The sequence below is a fragment of the Erythrolamprus reginae genome, chromosome 1, assembly GCF_031021105.1.
Source record: "Erythrolamprus reginae isolate rEryReg1 chromosome 1, rEryReg1.hap1, whole genome shotgun sequence".
NCBI classification, from domain to species: domain Eukaryota; kingdom Metazoa; phylum Chordata; class Lepidosauria; order Squamata; family Dipsadidae; genus Erythrolamprus; species Erythrolamprus reginae.
In genome coordinates, this window is record NC_091950.1 from 243,729,971 (window position 1) to 243,750,077 (window position 20,107).

The following is a 20,107-nucleotide window of genomic DNA, read 5'->3' on the forward strand; positions in this document are numbered from 1 at the left end:
ACAGAAAATGCTTCTTATCTGATTTTCAGGAAGAATTTTCCCTCAGGCCTCTTCTCCAAAGACAACCTTACTTTAGCATTTGTTGTTTGCCATCGCGTCACACCTGGCCCAGGTGCTTGGCACCTAGGACATGTTGTGGGTTCATGTGATTGCCATTTGCTACCTTTCCAGCCAACAAGCAAAGTCCATGGGAGAAACTGGATTTGGTAAATGACTGCAAAAAATGATGGCAAAAAAAGGTCACAAAATCACAAACCTTCAACAACTGCCTTGCTTAGCAGTGGAAATTCTGGTCCAATTGTGCTTATAAACCAAGGATTTCCAAATGGACAATTGTGTTGTTTGGATGCCCTGAAGAGTTAAGCAACTGTATAATGAAAGTCTCTTTTGAGGTATTTTTTCCTATGCCTGCCTTCCAGAGGGGTAAATTCTAGGCAACAAGCTAAATCAAATGCCATCACTAGGCCCCATATGTGACTGCTTATGAATAGAATTATGCCATGAATTAGCATCTCCATGAATATATGGAATAGGCCTCAGAGGTTCCCCATATGGCCTAAATCAGGGGTGTCTAACTCAGTTTCATTGAGGACTGTTATGCCGGGCTTCACATTACCAGCCATAGTTCCCTCTAAGCTGAGCAGTGAGCAATCGCTCACTTAAAAATTATCATCAGCTCAGAGTTTTCCAAACCTGCCCAGAAGCCGAGAGGGAAAGAGTGAGAGGGAAGGAGAGAGAGAGGAAGAGAGAGAAACAGATAGAAAAAAGAGAGGAAGGAAAAGAGAAAGAAAAAGAATGGGAGTAAGGAAGAGAGAAAGAAAATCAAAATCTAGTTTGAAACTAGCTCAACTATTTAAGTGGCATTTTGATATTGATAGAGTTGCCCTATTATGAGCTCACTGTTATAGACACACAGTACAGTATTTTATTTTGAAATTATCTTGAGGCAAAACAGTGGGGTTTTTATTTGTTTGTTTGTTTGTTTGTTTATTTATTATTTCTGTGCCGCCCAGTCCCAAAGGGACTGCCGCTCAGACACTATACCGCCCACCCCCCCAAAAAATTAGAGGGAACACTTTTACCAGCCCCAATTAAGTCCGAAGTGTAAATTAAAACACACACACTGTTGTAAAGTAAACAAAGAGTTGGTTTATCAAAACAGAAAGTATTGTACATACGCACTTTAATCAGCCAAAGTGCTCTCCCACAAACCACAAGCCTGGAATGCTGTGAAAAGCAAAAACAAAAACAGAGCAGATAAAGGCAGCTGTGAAGACGTCACAGCCACCCCCCTTCAAGAGTCCACACTGTACTTAACTGTGAAATATTCAAAAAGTCTTTGTAAATCCTGAAGCAATCCAAAATCAAATAACACTCGTCTCTCACCAAACGGATAATCTCCCACGCACGCTCTCAGCGACGCTGGCAATTTATCAGCAGCCCCATTAGCCTAATTCCCCGAGTCATAGGTGTTCCCCCTTATCTTCTATAATTTTTGCGCAGTTGTTCCCTTCTAGTCATAAACCTGCGAGCATCTATGAATCCCTCTTCCTCCGAGTCTAATGATGATGACTCACTAATGGGGTAATTAGCTAATGGGCTGCCTGTAACTACCTCATCATCCGATCCTGCTCCACTCCCAGAGTCTGCCCTTGACACGGAAGCTTCACTGTCCGAAGCTGTTGGCAGTAAAACCGGTCTCTGAGAACGTGAGGATTCTCCCAAACCAACACCCACAGTCTTCAGAGCAGGAGCTGGTCCAGAGCCAACCACAACAAGGACTGGATCAGCATTATGGTCACCCTCAAAGGGCTAGGTGGGCGTGGCTGAGTGGTCACGTGACTGGGTGGGCATGACCAATTCAACATCACTCATGTCAAGGAGCACTTGTGATGGGCCAGGCAAGGCTGGGAGGGGTGATCCAAGTGAGTGCCAAAGCCTTGGGGGGGGGGGGGGTTAGATTAGATTAGATTTATTGGATTATATGCCGCCCCTCTCCGCAGACTCGGGGCGGCTCACAACAATGGTGAAGAACAGTACATAGTTACAAATCTAATATTTTAAAATCTAAATTACAGTTTTAGATTAAAAAGTCCAAAAAAGAAACCCCAATATATAAAAAACAACACACAATCGAATCATAGACAAAAAATACATGGGCTAGGGGGAGATGTTTCAATTCCCCCATGCCTGACGGCAGAGGTGAGTTTTAAGAAGTTTACGAAAGGCAAGGAGGATGGGGGCAATTCTAATCTCTGGGGGGAGCTGGTTCCAGAGGGTCGGAGCCACCACAGAGAAGACTCTTCCCCTGGGTCCCGCCAGACGACATTGTTTAGTCGATGGGACCCGGAGGAGGCAGCCAATGCAGACTGCATTGGGAGGGAGAAGAACATCAGTACTGGAATGCCTAAGGGGATGCTGAACCATGCTGAGGCACGGTGGGTGAGCAGCCAAGCTGCCTTTTGATTTTAGTCGGATGTCCAAGCACAGAAGCAAAAGAGAAGTCAAAATGTGAAGCCCCTGCCCACTGCTGCCTGCCCTTTCCTATTTTCACTCCTCCCCATTGCAGCTCATGCAATTCGGCTTTTTACACTGATGAACACAGAGCAGTAAGAAAATTGCAACTGCAGCATTTATATTCTTGATATTTCAATTGGGTTTTTTTTCCCTTTCAGGTTGCCATTGAGTTCGATCAGAATGTATCGATCGCATTTGCCTGCCTGAGTGCAAATTGCAAAGTGGTTCATGAATACATTGGCGGCTATATTTTCCTGTCAACCCGTTCGAAAGACCAGAATGAGACATTGGATGAAGACTTGTTCCATAAATTAACTGGTGGATGGGAATGAAAGGAAACCAGAATATTTGTCTGAACTGCATAGAGGGGCCAGAGGTGACGGTGCTCACAGATGGCTTCTTGATACCTCCTGCCTGATTCCTTTAATAAAACTTGATAAAGTGGAAGTGTGCATACTGCAAAGCAAAGCATCAGCCTTTAGCATCAAGATGGAGGCCTTTTCACGTTCTGATCAAAAATCAATGTTCTACTATTGTCTTCAGTGCCCATTGGGGGTGGGACTGTATGGTGGAAAGAGGCCAAATTATAAAAGGAAGATTGTCAGATGGAGCCTTCACAAAATTCCATGAATAAGGCAACTAATTGGATAATATAAATCTCTTCTGAAAACATTCTAGCTTTTTTTTTGTCCATGAAACCCAAAAGAAAAGCTTCTGATTTCAATTTTATATTTATTTTAAGAATCTCCTGAATTAAAGTAAAAGGTATTTTATTTTTTAGAAATGAAAACATTCTTGCATACCAATCTGTTAAGCTTTGGCACGCAAGTCCGGTTGCCGCTTGCTGCTCTCTTTTACACACCAATCCTGTCAACACTGAATCACTGTCCTCTATAGCCTTCCCGTCAGTGGAATTCATTGTTCTTTAAGAGAGCTGTCTGCTGTCCAACCAGTCTTCATGCAACACAAATAATTTATTTATGGCAGATATATTCTTTTTGGAGTAATGTTTATCCTTTGCACTAGTCTGGAGCACCGGAGAAGAAAAAGTAACCCAAACTCAAAGCAAGTCTTGTTTTCAAAAGAGCTTGTAAAAACAGAACGTCATTGGAAGCTTATTTTTAGAGATATGTGAATTCTTGAGCCGATTTGTTTCACAGAATGTTGCAGACTTTCATTGGTGTTCATAGATTGTCTTAGACAAACTTTCTGGAAAGGCTCCTGCTATCAAAGGGTTTTTGTCTATACAGTGGTCCCTCAATTTTCGCGGGTTCGAACTTCTCGAAACGGCTATACCACGGTTTTTCAAAAATATTAATTAAAAAAATACTTTGCTGTTTTTTTCCCTATACCATGGTTTTTCTCGCCCGATGACATCATACGTCATTGCCAAACTTTCGTCCGCCTTTAATTACCGTAATATTTTTTTAATAAACTTTAATAAATAAACATGGTGAGTAATAATCTAAATGGTTGCTAAGGGAATGGGAAATTGCAGTTTAGGGGTTTAAAGTGTTAAGGGAAGGCTTGTGATACTGTTCATAGCCAAAAATAGTGTATTTACTTCCGCATCTCTACTTCGTGGAAATTCGAACTTTCGCGGGCGGTCTTGGAACGCATCCCCCGCGAAAATCGAGGGAACACTGTATTCAATTACTGATTTGTATTTTGACACAAATATGGAACAATGTTTTCCTCTTTGTTCTTACTGGCTGGTTTTTCACTGGTAGTTAACAGTGGAGAGGAAGAGAAGCAAGAATTATCCATATGTGCAAAAAAGGGAGGAAGGCATTCTCTAGTTCTTTAAATCTTAAATACATAACACCGCCCTCTAGTGGCTGGATTTCAGTGCATATGTGGCTAGAGCTTAAGAGGTGTAACAATAGCAATAGCACTTATATATCGCTTCACAGTGCTTTACACCCCTAAGTGATTTACAGAGTCAGCATATTACCCCCAACAATCTGGATCCTCATTTTACCCACCTCAGAAGGATGGAAGGCTAAGTCAACCTTGAGCCTGGTGAGATTTGAACTGTCAAATTGTAGGCAACTGTCAGTCAGCAGAAGTAGCCTGCAATACTGCACTCTAATCACTGCGCCAGATTCCTCATGCCTGTTTATCCTTGAATGAAGACACTTTTCCTATGCCTGTGACCTTTTCTTAAATTAGTATCTAAATAATTATGCATTCGATTTCATTGATTTTCCTAGTAACATTTGCCCCTACTTAGTTATCATTTAATATAATGTTATAGGTACCAAGATGCAATGTTTTATAGATGTACCACTATGCATTATAACTGACCTTTCATGGGAAAAGATGACAAGACAGCAGAAATGAAAGATGAATATACTATATATTAGCATAGTAATGTTTAATAATCATTTTGGTTTCGTGGTTAAGGCACCAGGCTAGAAAGAAGGACAGTTCTAGTGCTGCCTAACCATGGATGACTTTGGCAGAAGTGTGCAGTTTGGAGAACCCCCAAATCCCACTCCTGGTTGACCCCACCCAGTCCTGGTTGACCCTGTCCACTCCATCCTTCCCAGGAGTCCCCACGTGGCCCGTTTTGGATGCAGGTAAATGCAGGGCGCGCAAGGGGTTCTCTGCCCAGTTACTGCGTGGATGTATGGTCCTGGTAGGCATGACGTAGTTGGCCTGCACCATAGCGGGTAGTGGGGGCACCCTGACCTACATCCAAAATGGGCCATGTTTGAACTCCTGGGAAGGATGGGGTGTGCTGGGTCCACCAGGAGTGGGATTTGGGAGGTCACGTACTTGCACAGAATCTTAGAGGTTACCCCAAACCCCTGCAAACCCCCAGCAGCCCATCCCTGGAACTTGGGCCAGTCCCTGTCTCTGAGCCCTAGGAAGTAGGCAATGGCAAACCACTTCTGAAATCTTGCCAAGAAAACTGCAGCGGCTTGCCCTCACTAAAAAATGTTTTGATACGTTTTTCATGGGTCAATTTATACAGATTTAAATTTTCTTATATTCGTGCCTGATGGCACAAAAATGGGAGAGGCATGCATAACACCGATGAATGGGTTTTATGTTGCAAAAATAAGGGTGACTGAGTGTAAATGTGTAGAATGAAAAATCAATTTGCTTATTTTCAGCATCATAAGTTTGCCTTCCTGTAAATTGGAATTCTTATGATTGGCTTTGTATAGTACAGCAGCCATTTTCAAAATTCTAAATGTTTTCAAAATTCTAAATGCATAATCTGCTCCAAAGAGAATCCAGTTCATCTTAATCAAAAGGGCTTTCATTTTGTTCCTACTGTATATGATATCTTTCTACTTTTTTAATTATCACTTATTTGTTTTACTATAAAATGCTTCAGCAGTTTCTGAATTTTGCAAGTATTGTAGAATAATGATTAAAATTAGCCTTAGTAAGTTTTTGCTGTTTTAGCTGTAATCATTTAAAATAAATTCTAAAATGTTTTTAAACTGTTTCAATAAATAATTTGGGCATTTTATATCAATTACTAATGATAAAGTTGATGAAACTGTAAACTGAGGGACAGGATTTGGTACTGAGGATTTATAACGATGCAAAAGGATACTGAGACTCTAGAAAGAGTATAGAGAAGAGCAACAAAGATGATTAGGGGATTGGAGGCTAAAACGTGAAGAACGGTTGGAAGAACTGGGCATGGCTAGTTTAATGAAAAAAAGGACCAGGGAAGACATGATAGCAGTCTTCCAGCATCTCAGGGGTTGCCACAAAGAAGAGGGAGTCCACCTATTCTCCAAAGCACATGAGGGCAGAACAAGAAGCAATGGGTGGAAACTAAACAAGGAGAGAAATAACTTAGAACTAAGGAAAAATTTCCTGATAGCTAGAACAATTAACCAGTGGAATAGCTTGCATCCAAAAGTTGTGAATACTCCAACACTGGAAGTTTTTAAGAAGATGTTGGATAACCATTTGTCTGAAGTGTAGGGTTTCCTGGCAAAGCAGGAAGTTGGACTAGAAGACCTACAATGTCTGTTCCAACTCTGTTATTGTTGTTGCTGCTGTTGTTATTAGTAGTAGTAGTAGTAGGATCTGGAATCTTTTCCAATTCTGTTAACATTCCCAGCAGTTTTTTGAGATTGTCAGCTTCAGGATTGCACTTAGTAAGCATATACAGTGATACCTCATCTTACAAACTGAATTCGCTCCATGACCAGGTTCATAAGATGAAAAGTTCGTAAGACGAAGCAATTTTCCCCAAAGGAATCAATGTAAAAGCAAATAATGTGTGCAGCCCCATCCCAAAAGTCACCCCTTTTGCCTTGCGCCGCTGGGAATCCCCACCTCCAGACTTCCGTTGTCAGCCGAAGTGCGGGGATTCCCTTGAGGCTCTCCTTGCTGGGATTCAAAGCAGCGCCGGCAAAAAAAGTTCGGAAGAAGAGGCAAAAAAAATCTTAAGCACCGGGTTCTTATGACCAAAAGTTCGTATGAAGAGGAGTTCGTAAGATGAGGTATCACTGTACTTTTGTCCTTTTATCTCCAGAGAGTTATTTGGGATAATAAGATAATTGAAATCCAAAGTGGTACTCTTTATATACAGCTACATTCCCAGAAAACAAATGAAACTGTCACAAAAGTTACACCATTTGGATTTATACAAACAAAAGTCTAGGAATGCCTCTACAAACCAGAAGTCACACAGAAGTGTATAAATTTGGATCTTTCTTAACAGCACCTTTTTTTAATTCTCTTGGTTTCTTGTTTTAGACCCATTATCATCAGGCTTCTATTCCATATACAGTGGTATCTCTACTTACAAACTTAATTCATTCCATGACCAGGTTCTTAAGTAGAAAAGTTTGTATAAAGAAGCATTTTTTCCCATAGGAATCAATGTAAAAGCAAATAATGTGTGCAATTGGGGAAACCACAGGGAGGGTGGAGGCGCTGTTTCCTCCCAGGAGATTCCCAGAGAGGCCCCACGGAGGCTTCTCTCTGCCTTTTCCAGTTACAGTTTCAGAGGCTCGGGTTTATAAGTGGAAAATGGTTCTTGAGAAGAGGCAAAAAAATCTTGAACATCCGGTTCTTATCTAGAAATGTTTGTAAGTAGAGGCATTCTTAGGCACCACTGTATCAGAAGCAGGATAAAAATATAATCATTCCAGATAAAATACAAATAATGGACCTTTTCTATCTGGACCCACATACATTTAGAGGTTTTTTTCACTTACATTCTGTCTATACAGTATGTATAGTATTGTGCTATTGTTATTAATATATATTATTTTCTACATATAATAATATGTATTAGAATACATTATTCTCTATACCCATAGGGTATATAGAATACATTTGGATTAAGGTAGTGTATGCATTTCCTAAATAAATGGGTGCTCTGTTAGAATATTCATGACTGGGAAAGCCAGTAGTAACAAGGTCAGCCAATGAATAGGTATAGCAACTAAATCAGCCAATGGGAGCTAACCACTTCTGTGCAGAGAATCAAAACTGAAAATGTAAGCTCAAGGCTGGGCGTGGCTCGTCCCATTCTGTGTCCACTCTGTACTCTCCATACTCTGAACTAGAAGCTGCTTGCATATTAGAGTTCGTTGCAAAATTGAAGAACTCTGCTAATGGTGTTGTAAATTCATCTGTTACTATGCTTATAAAGAAGTTAATGAATCCAGTTGAGTCAGTTATCTGTGTGTGCTTCTGGCTTTGATTTTGCAACAAACTGTAATATGCTCCTACAGCCATATGCTTCTGTTTATTTTAAACAGTTCTCCATTTGTGCCCTCCATTTAAATTGAAACGAATCTCCTGTCTCTAAGCTAAACAGACAGGGAGGAGGAGGAGGAGCCATAAGAGAATAGGAGGGCAAATGAGGGCACCATGAAACTGTGGTCCTGATGTAGAAGAATACCTGTGATGGCAGGAAAGAATTTCCCTCTTTTTCTGAAGGTGAATTCTGAGAGATTTTACATGTTGGGGGTGTTCCTTTCATTTCGAGCCTGGTTAAGAAGGGCTTCAAACCATCCCATGGAGTACTTGGATCCTTTGCCTATGTGAAACTTGAACTTATTCACACAAAAAATATTGGATGTTTTCAGCTATTTGGAATTTCACAACTCATTGTTCAGCTATTTGAAACTTCACTAATCCCTGGGAATGCCTCTCCACATTTCACCTTGTATAATAAGTCTTGAGAGTGAGAAAGACCCTCGGTGTTTGCTGATGGGGAGGAGGGGGGAGGACGGGGGGAGGAATTATCTGAAGCAGGGTACCATCTCCGCTTGGGACGGGCTGTTCTGTTTATCTTCCTGTGTCAATAAAGAATTCAGCTTCCAGCTGCTACATTCCAGACCACAATGATTTGCTACCCCAGGGAAAGATGGAGGACTGAGACTTGTATGTTTGAGAGGGGGTTTCATAAATAGAAGAGAGAAGGGCAATATATTTCCGACACTTCCTTGCAGCTCTTGTACTGTTTAAGACTTTCTTTTGCTGTCTGAGATGGAAAGAGCACAGCTCCTAACAGCTGCCATTGGAGGTGTGTTCCTTATGCTGCTTAATGGGCGATCTTGGCTCATGGGGGCATTAGATCCATTCCATTTTAAACAAAGACGGAAAACCATTCAACATTCATAGAATACGAGAAAAAGCATTTTGTGACAATTGCATTTTTTTATTTAAAAAAATCCTTTTGTGGATTGATAGATCTACTTGGAAATTTGGCCCTACAAATGAAGGGAGGATTCACTTCAGTTTCATTGGGCACAGAATTGCAAAGTTGATTAATTGTTCCTTTTTTCTTTCCACAAAACAGGCATTAAACCACTTGGCTTGAAGGAAGTACCTTTACTTTTATTTTTAAATCTCTTGGGGCGGTAGGGGAAGCGGGCCAATCAAAAGGGACAAGTAATTCACACTTATTAATATTGTATTAATGGAAATGCACATGGCAAGAAAATATCTATTATTTGCTACCGTGTTTCCCCGATACTAAGACCCCCCCCGATTGTAAGACATATGGGGGGTTTCAGGGGGGTCAGCTAATTTAAGCCATACCCCGAAAGTAAGACATATGTCTTACTTTCGGGGAAACACGGTAGCTTGTTAAGGTTAGCATTCCTGCTGATGTACTTCTAGCGCTCACGTTGCAGCCAGCTTACTCCTGCACGCGTTCGCCATGATATGCCGTTGTTCTCTAAGAGACTACATTTCCCAGCACTCTCCGCGCGGCCCGCCTCCGTTTCCGTTGTCGAAAGAAGGGAGATCCGAAGAAGCGAAGCGGCCGGGGAGGTGATCGCGCTCGTCTCGGGCAACGGCCCCGGGATTCGGAGCGCTCGGTGTCGTACGCTGCTCTCCGTGGCGGGGTGGTCGATGCCGGTGGCGGCCGCGGTGCTAGTCTTGGGGAGCGATGCTGCCGAGGCGCAGCTCGCTGACGGGGCTGGCAGTGGGGCTCTTTGCCGTCTACGTGGCACACCCGGCCCTTCTGTACTTCTCCCCGCCAGGCAAGAGGCAAAGGCGGCGGCGGGAGTAGTGGAGGCGAGGCGGAGAAGAAAGAAGAAGCGGATAGCTGCGGCAAGGGCTCGTTAGCCAGAGCATACGCCGGCTACCCCCCGCAGTTCCTGCCGCCGGGCGTGGCGCTCGACCCCAGCAAAGCGGCGGGGTCCAGCCCTCTAGCCGGCGCCTCGCCAGCTATCCGCCGCTTCTTTCTTCTCCGCCTCGCCTCCGCTACTCCCGCCGCCGCCTTTGCTCTCCCCGCTGGGCGAGCAGGCCAAGGCGCTGGAACTGGGGCTGCCTGTCCTTGGCGTGAATGGCAGGCAGGTGGCGCTCAGCACCCGGAATCCCGTCTTCTCGCCACCACCCGAGCTCCCTCCGGAGCCTGCCGCCGCCACCGCGGAAAGAGAAAGCTGGCACCAGGCTGCCCAAAGATGAGCTGACCCCGGTGCCCGGGACAATATAAGACATACCCCCAAAGTAAGACACAGTGGGGCTTTTGGGGGTAAAAAGAAAGTAAGTCACTGCCTTACTATCGGGGAAACACGGTACTACTCAAAAAACTGCTGTAGTCTCTAAACCAAATAAGTTTTTGGTGAAATGATTCAGCCCTTGATAAAGAAATAAATATTTTTCTTGTACATTATCTGTTGTGGTTAGCTCTGGCCCAGCTCCTGCCCCAAGGACTGTAGATGTGGGGGAGACATCCATATGCTGCAAGTCTGTTTTGCTCCCGGTGGAATCTGCTGATGAAGGCTCCTCTGACCAAGAAAACATGAGTGACAGGGAGGAGGAGAGTGGGGCAGACAGCTCAGAAGGAGATCAATTATCTAGCTCCTCCTTGGATTCAGAACAAGAGTTAATGATACAGCCACGCATGCGGAGAGCGATGCATAGGCAGCAACAACTGAGAGATTATTATCAAAGAAAATGAGGCCACCTGTGGTTGGGTGGGGCTGTGGTAATTAGTGAGGCTGCTATAAAGAGCAGCGTGTGGGTTTGGCCATTGTGAAGGATTATCTGATCGTTGTGTTTCGTGCCTGCCTTGCTGACTTCAACCTTTGTGTGCTGATTTTTCCCCACTTTGAAACTAAACCAGAGCAAAGTGTGTTTCACTTTGTGAAAGAAGAAGGGCTGTGAATTGCCTCAGAACTGATAAGGGATTTGTACAAATTACCAGTTTGTTTGGAGACGAGTGCTCTTTGCTATACAAAAAGAGTGCTTAGTTTATTTGAATTTTCGGTATAAAGAACATTGTTTTGAATTTTCAAACGTGTGTGGGTCTGAAATTTGTATCTGTGAATTTTCAGGAGGATTCTACCAGAGAGCTCGACAGAACATTATCAAGCCATGAATTCACAAGCAGTGACTAAAGCAACAATTTTAATACAATTTTTTCTTAATTTTCCAAAATGAAAACTGCGATTAACCAAGGCTTTCTGTAAAAATCAACACATGGGATGATTTGCTTCATCATAAAAGAATGTCGTACCTTTCCCAAAATATAAGAGAATTGATAAATATAAATGAATAAATGTATTGAAAAACGATTCTTGCCAATTTTATACAGCCCTAGATGACTTGGAATAGAGGGCCCATTCCTTTCAAGGGCTCCAGCATCTGTAATATTAGAAACTATACATTTTCCAATAGATCAACAACAACTTGTTGACTATTGTATTTTCCCCAAAATAAGACCCTGTCTTATTTTTTGACCCCCAACATATGGCCTTGGCCTTATCGGGGGGTGTCTTATTTTCAGGGTGCAAGGAGTGTGGTGAGCCATGAGACAGGCATCTTAACCATGTGGGGGTTACCACTCCTGCCACTACTGATGTGCTGAGTGCACAGCTTTGTGTCTCTGGCGTGCGCATACATCTAAGTGAGGTCTTGCTTCTGTGTATGTGCATGAAGCAAAATCTCATGAAGACAGGTGTGTGCATGAGATTTTGGCGATTTTGACTCCCTCCCAATTTAACTATTAACTTCAAACAAAGACAGTGTTCATGTGTTCTGCCGGGCTCTCTGGTAGGAGCCTCCCAAAAATTCAAGGGTACAAATTTCAGACACACGTTTCAAAATTCAAAACTATTATCTTTATCTCAAAAGTCAAAATAAACCAAGCACTCTTTTTGTCTTGCAAAGAGCACTCGTCCCAAAACAACCGGGTAGTCTGTACAATTAACCTTAAGCAGTCATTAAGTACAGTACTTAGCTAGCAGCTGTGGAGAAACTTCACACCCCTTCTTCTTCCAAGGAAGTGAGACACACACATACATACACACACACACACACACACATGTTGCTCTGCTTTGTTTTCAAAGGCGTGAAAAATCAACAAGCAAAATCCAGAAACCAGCAACCCAGGATTCCTGACAAACTGTGATCAGATACTCTTTCACAATGGCCAAACCCACACACTGCTATTTATAACAGCAGCCCTAATTATTGGAGCCCCACCCAACCACAGGTGGCCTCATTTTCTCTTGTAATAATCCTTCAGTTGTTGTCTCCTATGCATCACTCTACGCATGCGTGGATGTGTCATTAAATCTTGTTCAGAATCTAAAGATGATACAGATGATTGATCTCCTCCTGGGTTGTCTGCAAAACTCCCCTCTTCCCTGTCACTCATGTTGCCTTGGTCAGAGGAGGCTTCATCGGCAGATTCCATCGGGAGCAAAACAGGCCTGCGGCATGTGGATGTCTCCCCCACATCCCCATGCACATTCCTTGGGGCAGGAGCTGGGCCAGAGCTAACCACAACAACAAGACACATTAAGCCGTGCTTAACCTCCCCTCTATTTATATGCGTGTGCTAAACTGGGCTTGGCTACTTTATAATTCAGAGTGTCTTCCAATACAGAAGCACTTTTTAGAACCACTGATTGCACCAAAATACAGTCATATGCAAACTATTTCATTAATGGCTCAGCCTACAGTTTAGTCTTGCTCTACTTGGTTGCCCAATCTGTTGGAAATATAGCAACTCCCAAATGGACACTCCCAAAGAAAGTATCTTCTCATTTTTCTTGTTCCAAGCTAATTTTGGCACAGATCTACAAGAATTAACTAACCCTGCAATAAAAGAGGAAGGCATAATCTGAAGCCATTCATGCTTTTTTCTCAGCCCTGAGGAAGCCATTAAAAACAGAACTGGCATATGCCTGATTCCTTTACCATCTGGATACCTTTTATTAAAACTCCCTCATTAACCAATTTGCATTTTAATTTTCCATATAAACAACATGTAGAAAATGGTCATGTCTCACCTGTTATTATTTGAGGTGAGGGAGTATAACCCTCTGCAGTTTGAGTAATCTTCTGCAAAGCACAGGAAGGGACACAAATAAGTCGGTCCATTTCCTTGCTACAAAACCTGGCTGTGCACTTCACTTTTTAAAATTGTGCCTGCCAGATTTTCTGATCTATCAAACTGTTTACATTTTTTCAAGAGAAGTTGGCATCCTGCAAAGAAAAATGCCAGTTTCCAGTATTGGCTTTATTTCCAAATCAAGGGTTCAGAGTCATTTTCAGAAAGTGAAACTAGGAAATAGCTTCATGCCAGTGCTTTTGAGGCTGATCAGGGGTGGGGGGGAGTACACAAATAAAAGAGGGATAGGAGAACGGGGAACATCTTACGAGAAATGCTAGGGAACTATGGCCAGCATCATCACTGCCAGCTGGCCTGATGAAGAATAGAAGATAATAGAATTATTTATTTGCCAAGTGTGATTGGATATACAAGGAATTTGTCTTTGGTGCCTATGCTCTCAGTATACACAAAAGAAAATATACATTTGTCAAGAATCACAAAGTACAACCAGTGAAGGGCTACCAAAATTTTTACTACCACACTGGGGACGTGGCTTATTTTGTGGGTGTGGCTTGGTGGTCATGTGACTGGGCGGGAGTGGCTTGACAATCATGTGACTTGACCAAAGATTTTCCAAGAAATTCAAAGCAATATCCATATCAATGGACTCTAAACAAGCAGGGCATCGAATTCACCCACATCATAGAAGTGAGCAAACTGTGAAATGACAGAAACATCTCAACAATGCACATTTTGAGCATTGTCATAAAGGTGCCTTCATGATTAAAACGGCCATTCACAAAATAATCACTTACTCAATGGCAACAATCTAAAGTGTTCCTTGCTACTTTCACAGCCTAAGCGAACATCCCAAAATGCTCCAATACACACAACAGTCATAACCCTCCTTCCTGCAAACTACCAAACAAAATCAAGGTTTCTGGCATTATTCATTTTATTTTCTAGAGTCAGGGTCATAGTTCCCTCTAAGCTGAGCAGTGCGCAATCGCTCACTTAAAAATCATCATCAACTCAGAGTTTTCCAAACCTGCCCAGAAGCCGAGAGGGAAAGAGTGAGAGGGAAGGAGAGAGAGAGGAAGAGAGGAAGAGAGAGAAACAGATAGAAAAAAGAGAGGAAGGAAAAGAGAAAGAAAAAGAATGGGAGTAAGGAAGAGAGAAAGAAAATCAAAATCTAGTTTGAAACTAGGTCAACTATTTAAGTGGCATTTTGATATTGATAGAGTTGCCCTATTATGAGCTCACTGTTATAGACACACAGTACAGTATTTTATTTTGAAATTCTCTGAGGCAAAACAGGGTGGGTTTTTTGTTTGTTTGTTTGTTTGTTTGTTTGTTTGTTTGTTTGTTTATTTGTTTGTTTGTTTGTTTGTTTATTATTTCTGTGCCGCCCAGTCCCGAAGGGACTGCCGCTCAGACACTATACTTTTCCGCTCACCCCCCAAAAAAAATTAGAGGGAACACTGGTCAGGGTCCCCAAACTTGGCAACTTTAAGACGTGAATTTCAACTCCCAGAATTCTCCAATCAGCTATGAAGACGTCTGTTCTAAAGCCATTTAGAAAGGAGGGGGAGGCAGAAACCCAGATCACATAGAATTAATTTCAAATCTTATCTCCTTATACTTTTCCTAGACACTTTTGTTTGTAGCAAAATCGCCAGCTTTGGGGTTTAAAAACGCTTTCATGAAGAACACAGAGGCTGCCCAAAGAGGACGCCCTGCATTTTATTTCAACATCTTTGAGTGCAAATTGGATGCTCTGGGGTGGAGCTCCATTTTCACTACCCCACTGCATTCCCACCCCCTCCCGTCCAGCCCACCCCTGGATACAACACTTAATGATAGTCATAGGGTACAAATAAGCAAGCAAATCATACTAGGAAACAATCAATATAAATTGTAAGGATACAAGCAACAGGTTATGGTCATACAGTCATAAATGGGAGGTGATAGGAATGATGACAAGATTAATAAAATTAGAAATGAAGCAGATACTGATTGTGTTTTCATGGCTGTTACTGCACGTGTATGCAAACCACACACAATAGCCGTTTTATGAGTGTGTTACAAGCTCACATTCCTTTCTTTAGCATGATTGAAGCAATGTTGCAGCATTGCATTGCAAGCTCTCCCCTTTAAGGTGCATATGTGATGTCACCCTAGGACAGTGATGGCAAACCTATGGCACGGGTGCCACAAATGGTACATGGAGCCATATCTGCTGGCACATGAGCTGTTGCCCTAGCTCAGCTCCAATTTGCATGTGTGTGCTGTCCAGCTGATTTTTGGCTCACATAGAGGCTCTGGGAGGGCGTTTCTGGCTTCCAAAGAGCCTCCAGGGAGATGGGGAGGGCATTTTACCCTCCCCTGGCTCCAGGGAAGCCTTTGGAGCCTGGGGAAGGTAAAACACGAGCCTACTGGGCCCACCAGAAGTTGGGAAACAGTCCATTTCCGGCCTCCAGAGGGCCTCGCGGGGAGGAGCTGTTTTTGCCCTCCCCAGGCATTGGATTATGGGTGTGGGCACTCGCACATGCGCAATAGCACGCACACATGCTCTTTCGGCACCTGAGGTAAAAAAGATTCTCCAACACTGCCCTAGGACATAGGAAAGAGACGTGGTTTGTTTCACAACATTGCTTATAACACTGTGACCTCGGTGGCTGCTGTGCATCTCCATATTTTCTAACATTTCAAAATGTACCAGCACCAAAAAAAAAAAGATTCCTACTTTTGGAGCATTAAAATAGAAAAATGAGTGATGAGGTGGATATATGTTTTGGTTTGATATACTGTATTTTATCAAACAATAGGGGAGAATGTACGTAGTTGAGTATTTAACTATGGAGTCCTTGATGCACTCTGAACTTGGTTGCTTATTATTATTATTATTTATTAGATTTGTATGCCACCCAACATTTGTATGCTTACCAACATTTCATTATCCAACTATATAGAGTCTTCAGTGCTAGGGAATGTGGGTTTTTGCTCCATGTTTATATGCAATAGCTTGCCCTGCAATATTGGTGGGGCTGTTGTTTTCTCTAGATTGTTTACCTTGTGTTGTCTGGGTATTGGCTGTGGAAAAGAATTCATTCTGGTCTTTTTTGTTTCCTTTTTTGTTTTTGTTTTTTATCTAAATGATGTGTGAATCTTGTTTATCTCTATGTGCTTGTTAATGGTGGATTTGTCTGAATGCCAGACTGCTAGAATTTCTTTAGCATTTTTGGATTTCGCTTGGTATAAAATGGTAATAGTTTTTCCAGTTGGAAATGTAATTGAATTTATTTATATGTTGTTTGCCTTTGTATTTATTGAAACTTGTGGAAGGAGAAATATTTTTATAATTGGAAATTAGTATAGCTATCGTAAGACACTATGACTGATTCTTACTAGTCTGGATATTAACACCCTCCTTGCCTTTCGTAAGCTACCTAAAACCCACCTCTGCCACCAGGCATGGGGGAATTAAGATTTCTTCTCCCCCTAGGCCGTTACAATGGTATGCATGGTATGTTTGTATGTGTGTTTGGTTTTGTATATTAAGGGGTTTTAATTTGCTTTTAGTATTGGATTATTATTGTATATTGTCTATGATTGCTGTTAGCCGCCCCGAGTTTTCGGAGAGGGGCGGCATATAAATCCAATAAAACTTGAAACTTATATGCCATTTTGCATGAGGCAAAGGTTTACATTCCCACAATATAGCACCAAGGGCTGTCAATTATCAATTCCTTTGTTGGCTACCAAACTTCCTGCCCCATCTCAGTTTTGTTTATTAAAAACAAATTAATGCAATATTTACATGCTGAAAACTAAAGTACCAATCATAACATCTTTATTTTCCATGTCTCTTCTAGACCCTATAAAGTTCAATGGGTAGCTGCACCTTTAAATTTCAGATAAATCTTGGACCATGGTTAAAAATGTTCATGTAGGACCAAGTGAACTGGTGTCTTGTCCACATATGCTTATAACTTGAAGTTTCTCAGAATTACTTACTTCAGGGTGCAATTTTGGACTTTGCCTTCCTTGAACAATGGCTGGGGGAAAGAATTCACCAGAGTCAGAAGCTTTCAGAGCTGGTAAAATATTTGAACAGTGTTGGGTAACATCACCTGATTGTTGTAACTTTAAAAGGTTTGTTCCAAAAGTACAAGAAGGTCTGTTTACAACAAGGGGACAGAGTCAAATGTCTCCAGACTGCTCCATTAAGCTATCTCCCTTACACGTGTGGACAAGCTGGTATGTCTCAAAGCTTTCTTGATACTGACTGACATGGGCAAAGATAAGGAGATGTTAGCCTCTGTTCTCAAAGTCAACATTCCTCTGCTGCTAAAAGCTATTCTGTGAGCTCATAAATCCTGCCCCTCTACTGCAGGTTTCCCTTTGAACATAGCTGCCTGCTGGTTTTCCCCATTAACAGCTAGCCCCCCCCCCCTTTAGCTTTCTCCCTTCTATTATAAATCTCTATACACAAAACACAGCACAACAATTAGCCAACCCCCAAAATTACTTCCCTTTATAGAAAACAGCTTTAAAAAGGGAGGGAACTAATAATGCCCATCCTGAATGATATTGGCATGAAGAAATTAAACATTATTCAAAGAATTGTAGCAGTAATTTAATTTAATTTAACTTAATTTAATTTATTAGATTTATAGGCTGACCAACTCCTTTTGGACTCTTAGCAGCGAGCCCAATTTTTTTTACCTGTAGCCCAATTTCTTTTTTACCTATGTTTCACTTGCTTTAAATGGAAGTGAGGTAACTTAAGTGTAATTGAGCCAAGTAACAGCATGCCACAAACAATTCTATTCAAAATTATTCCTTTTAAATTGTTCCCAGGAGTGCCTGCAGGCTAAATTTATTTTATTTTTATTTATTTTATTTGTTTGTTTTGTCAAGTACATATTGGTGGTGTACAAAGATATAATAATATTTAAATACATGATACTAGTAAAAAAAAGAAAAAAGAAGCATTAGGACAGGGGACGGAAAGAATGCTGGCGCACTTATGTACGGAAAGGAAAAACTTTGAAGGGGGGGGAAACTTGGCAAGGGCCTAGTAACATGATGGCGAACCCGTGGCACGTGAAGCTTCCCTGAAGCCCTCGAGTGCAAAAATCTGGCCAACAGGCAAACTGGAACTTGGGAAAATTAACTTCCGGTTTGCCTGTTGTGCTGTTTTTCGCACTCTGGGGCTTCAGGAAGCTTCCCTGAAGGTTCCAGAGTGTGAAAAACAGCACAATAGGCAAACTGGAAGCCTGTTTTTCCAAACTTCCTGTTTGGCCATTTCCTGTTTGGGTTTCCTGTGTGGCCATTTTTTCACCATCGCAGGCTTCAGTGAAGTCTGCACAAATGCAGGGGGGAATTGTGTGCATATTCAGAGGCAGCATGGAGGGTGCTCCTGCGTGAGTGGGAGGGAATGGGTGTGGGCACTTGCATGCCTGCTACAACATGCAAGCACACCCTTTCGGCACACGAACCAAGAAAGGTTCCCGATCACTGGCTTAGTATTTTTTAACCACCCTCTGATACCTTCATCTTCCTTTTTTTTCTTCCTTTCATTATAAAATGATGGGCTCATTGCAATTTACTCACATATACTATAGAGCTTGCTGCTTGCATTTGCAAACTGCATTCCTACATTGATCCCATATTAAAACTTCTTACCAGTTTGGTCTAGTGATTAAGGCACCAAATTAGAAACCAGGAGATTATGAGTTCTAGTCCTGACTTAAGCATGAAAGCTGGTCTTTGAGCCAGTAACTCTCTCTCAGCACAATCCACCCTAACGTTGTTGTTGTTGTTGTTGTTGTTGTGAAAGTAGGGAGAGGAGGAAGGAATAGTAAATACTTTGCTCCCTTAAAAATAATGTACAGTGGTACCTCTACTTAAGAACTTAATTCGTTCCATGACCAGGTTCTTAAATAGAAAAGTTTGTAAGTAGAAGTAATTTTTCCCATAGGAATCAATGTAAAAGAAAATAATGCATGCAAACCCATTAGGAGAGAAATAAAAGCTCAGAATTTGGGTGGGAGGAGGAGGAGGAGGAAGAGGAGGAGGAGGACAGTCGCTGCCAAAGGAAGAAGGTACACTGCACCAGAGAGAGAAAAACCCAGGGGGAATGGCAGGAAACTGGCCAGGCCTTTGTGCCACTCTCAAATTTCCTGGGAAATTTTTCTGGGCTCAGATACTTAAGTAGAAAATGGTTCTTAAGAAGAGGCAAAAAAATCTGGAGCACCCTGTTCTTATCTAGAAAAGTTCTTAAGTAGAGGCATTCTTAAGTAGAGGTACCACTGTATCTTATGATTAATGATTGTAGTTATGATCTGTGATATAGAACCTATCACTTTGTTATTGTATGTACATTGTGAGTGTATGCACTGGAGACAAATTCCTTGTGTGTCCTATCAGTTTTGGCCAATAAAGAATAAAAAAGGAAGAAAAGGAATAAAGGCAGGAGAAACATATAGAAATAAATAAAATAAAAGTTGTCAGCTTGTTGACTATACAGCTATTAGCAGAGTTTAAACAACTCTCAGCCATAATGCAAATTTGTTCCTTTATGAACAATAGCTGGAGGGAAATTTTATTTTATTTATTTGTTTGTCAAACATGTACAAGATAGCAAGCATTGGTATAAACATAAACATTAGCAAAGTAGGTACAGGTAAATTAGGCAATAGGACAGTAGGACAGGGATGGTAGGCACAATGGTGCGCTTATGCACGCCCCTTACAGACCTCTTAGGAATGGGGAGAGATTGACTGTAGACAGTCTAAG

The 20,107-nt window shown here is 41.9% G+C and overlaps 1 protein-coding gene across 5 annotated transcripts in view; it reads left to right on the plus strand.

The window, feature by feature from the left end:
* The window catches only part of FERMT1 (FERM domain containing kindlin 1), a 41,987-nt gene extending 36,012 nt beyond the window's left edge, over nucleotides 1-5,975 (plus strand). For all 5 annotated transcript variants that reach the window (XM_070732676.1, XM_070732677.1, XM_070732679.1 and 2 more), the window contains one exon: nucleotides 2,676-5,975. In XM_070732676.1, coding sequence (XP_070588777.1) covers nucleotides 2,676-2,849 — 174 coding nt within the window. In that variant the 3' untranslated portion in view covers nucleotides 2,850-5,975. The remainder of the gene's footprint in view (nucleotides 1-2,675) is intronic.
* Nucleotides 5,976-20,107: the final 14,132 nt, after the last annotated feature.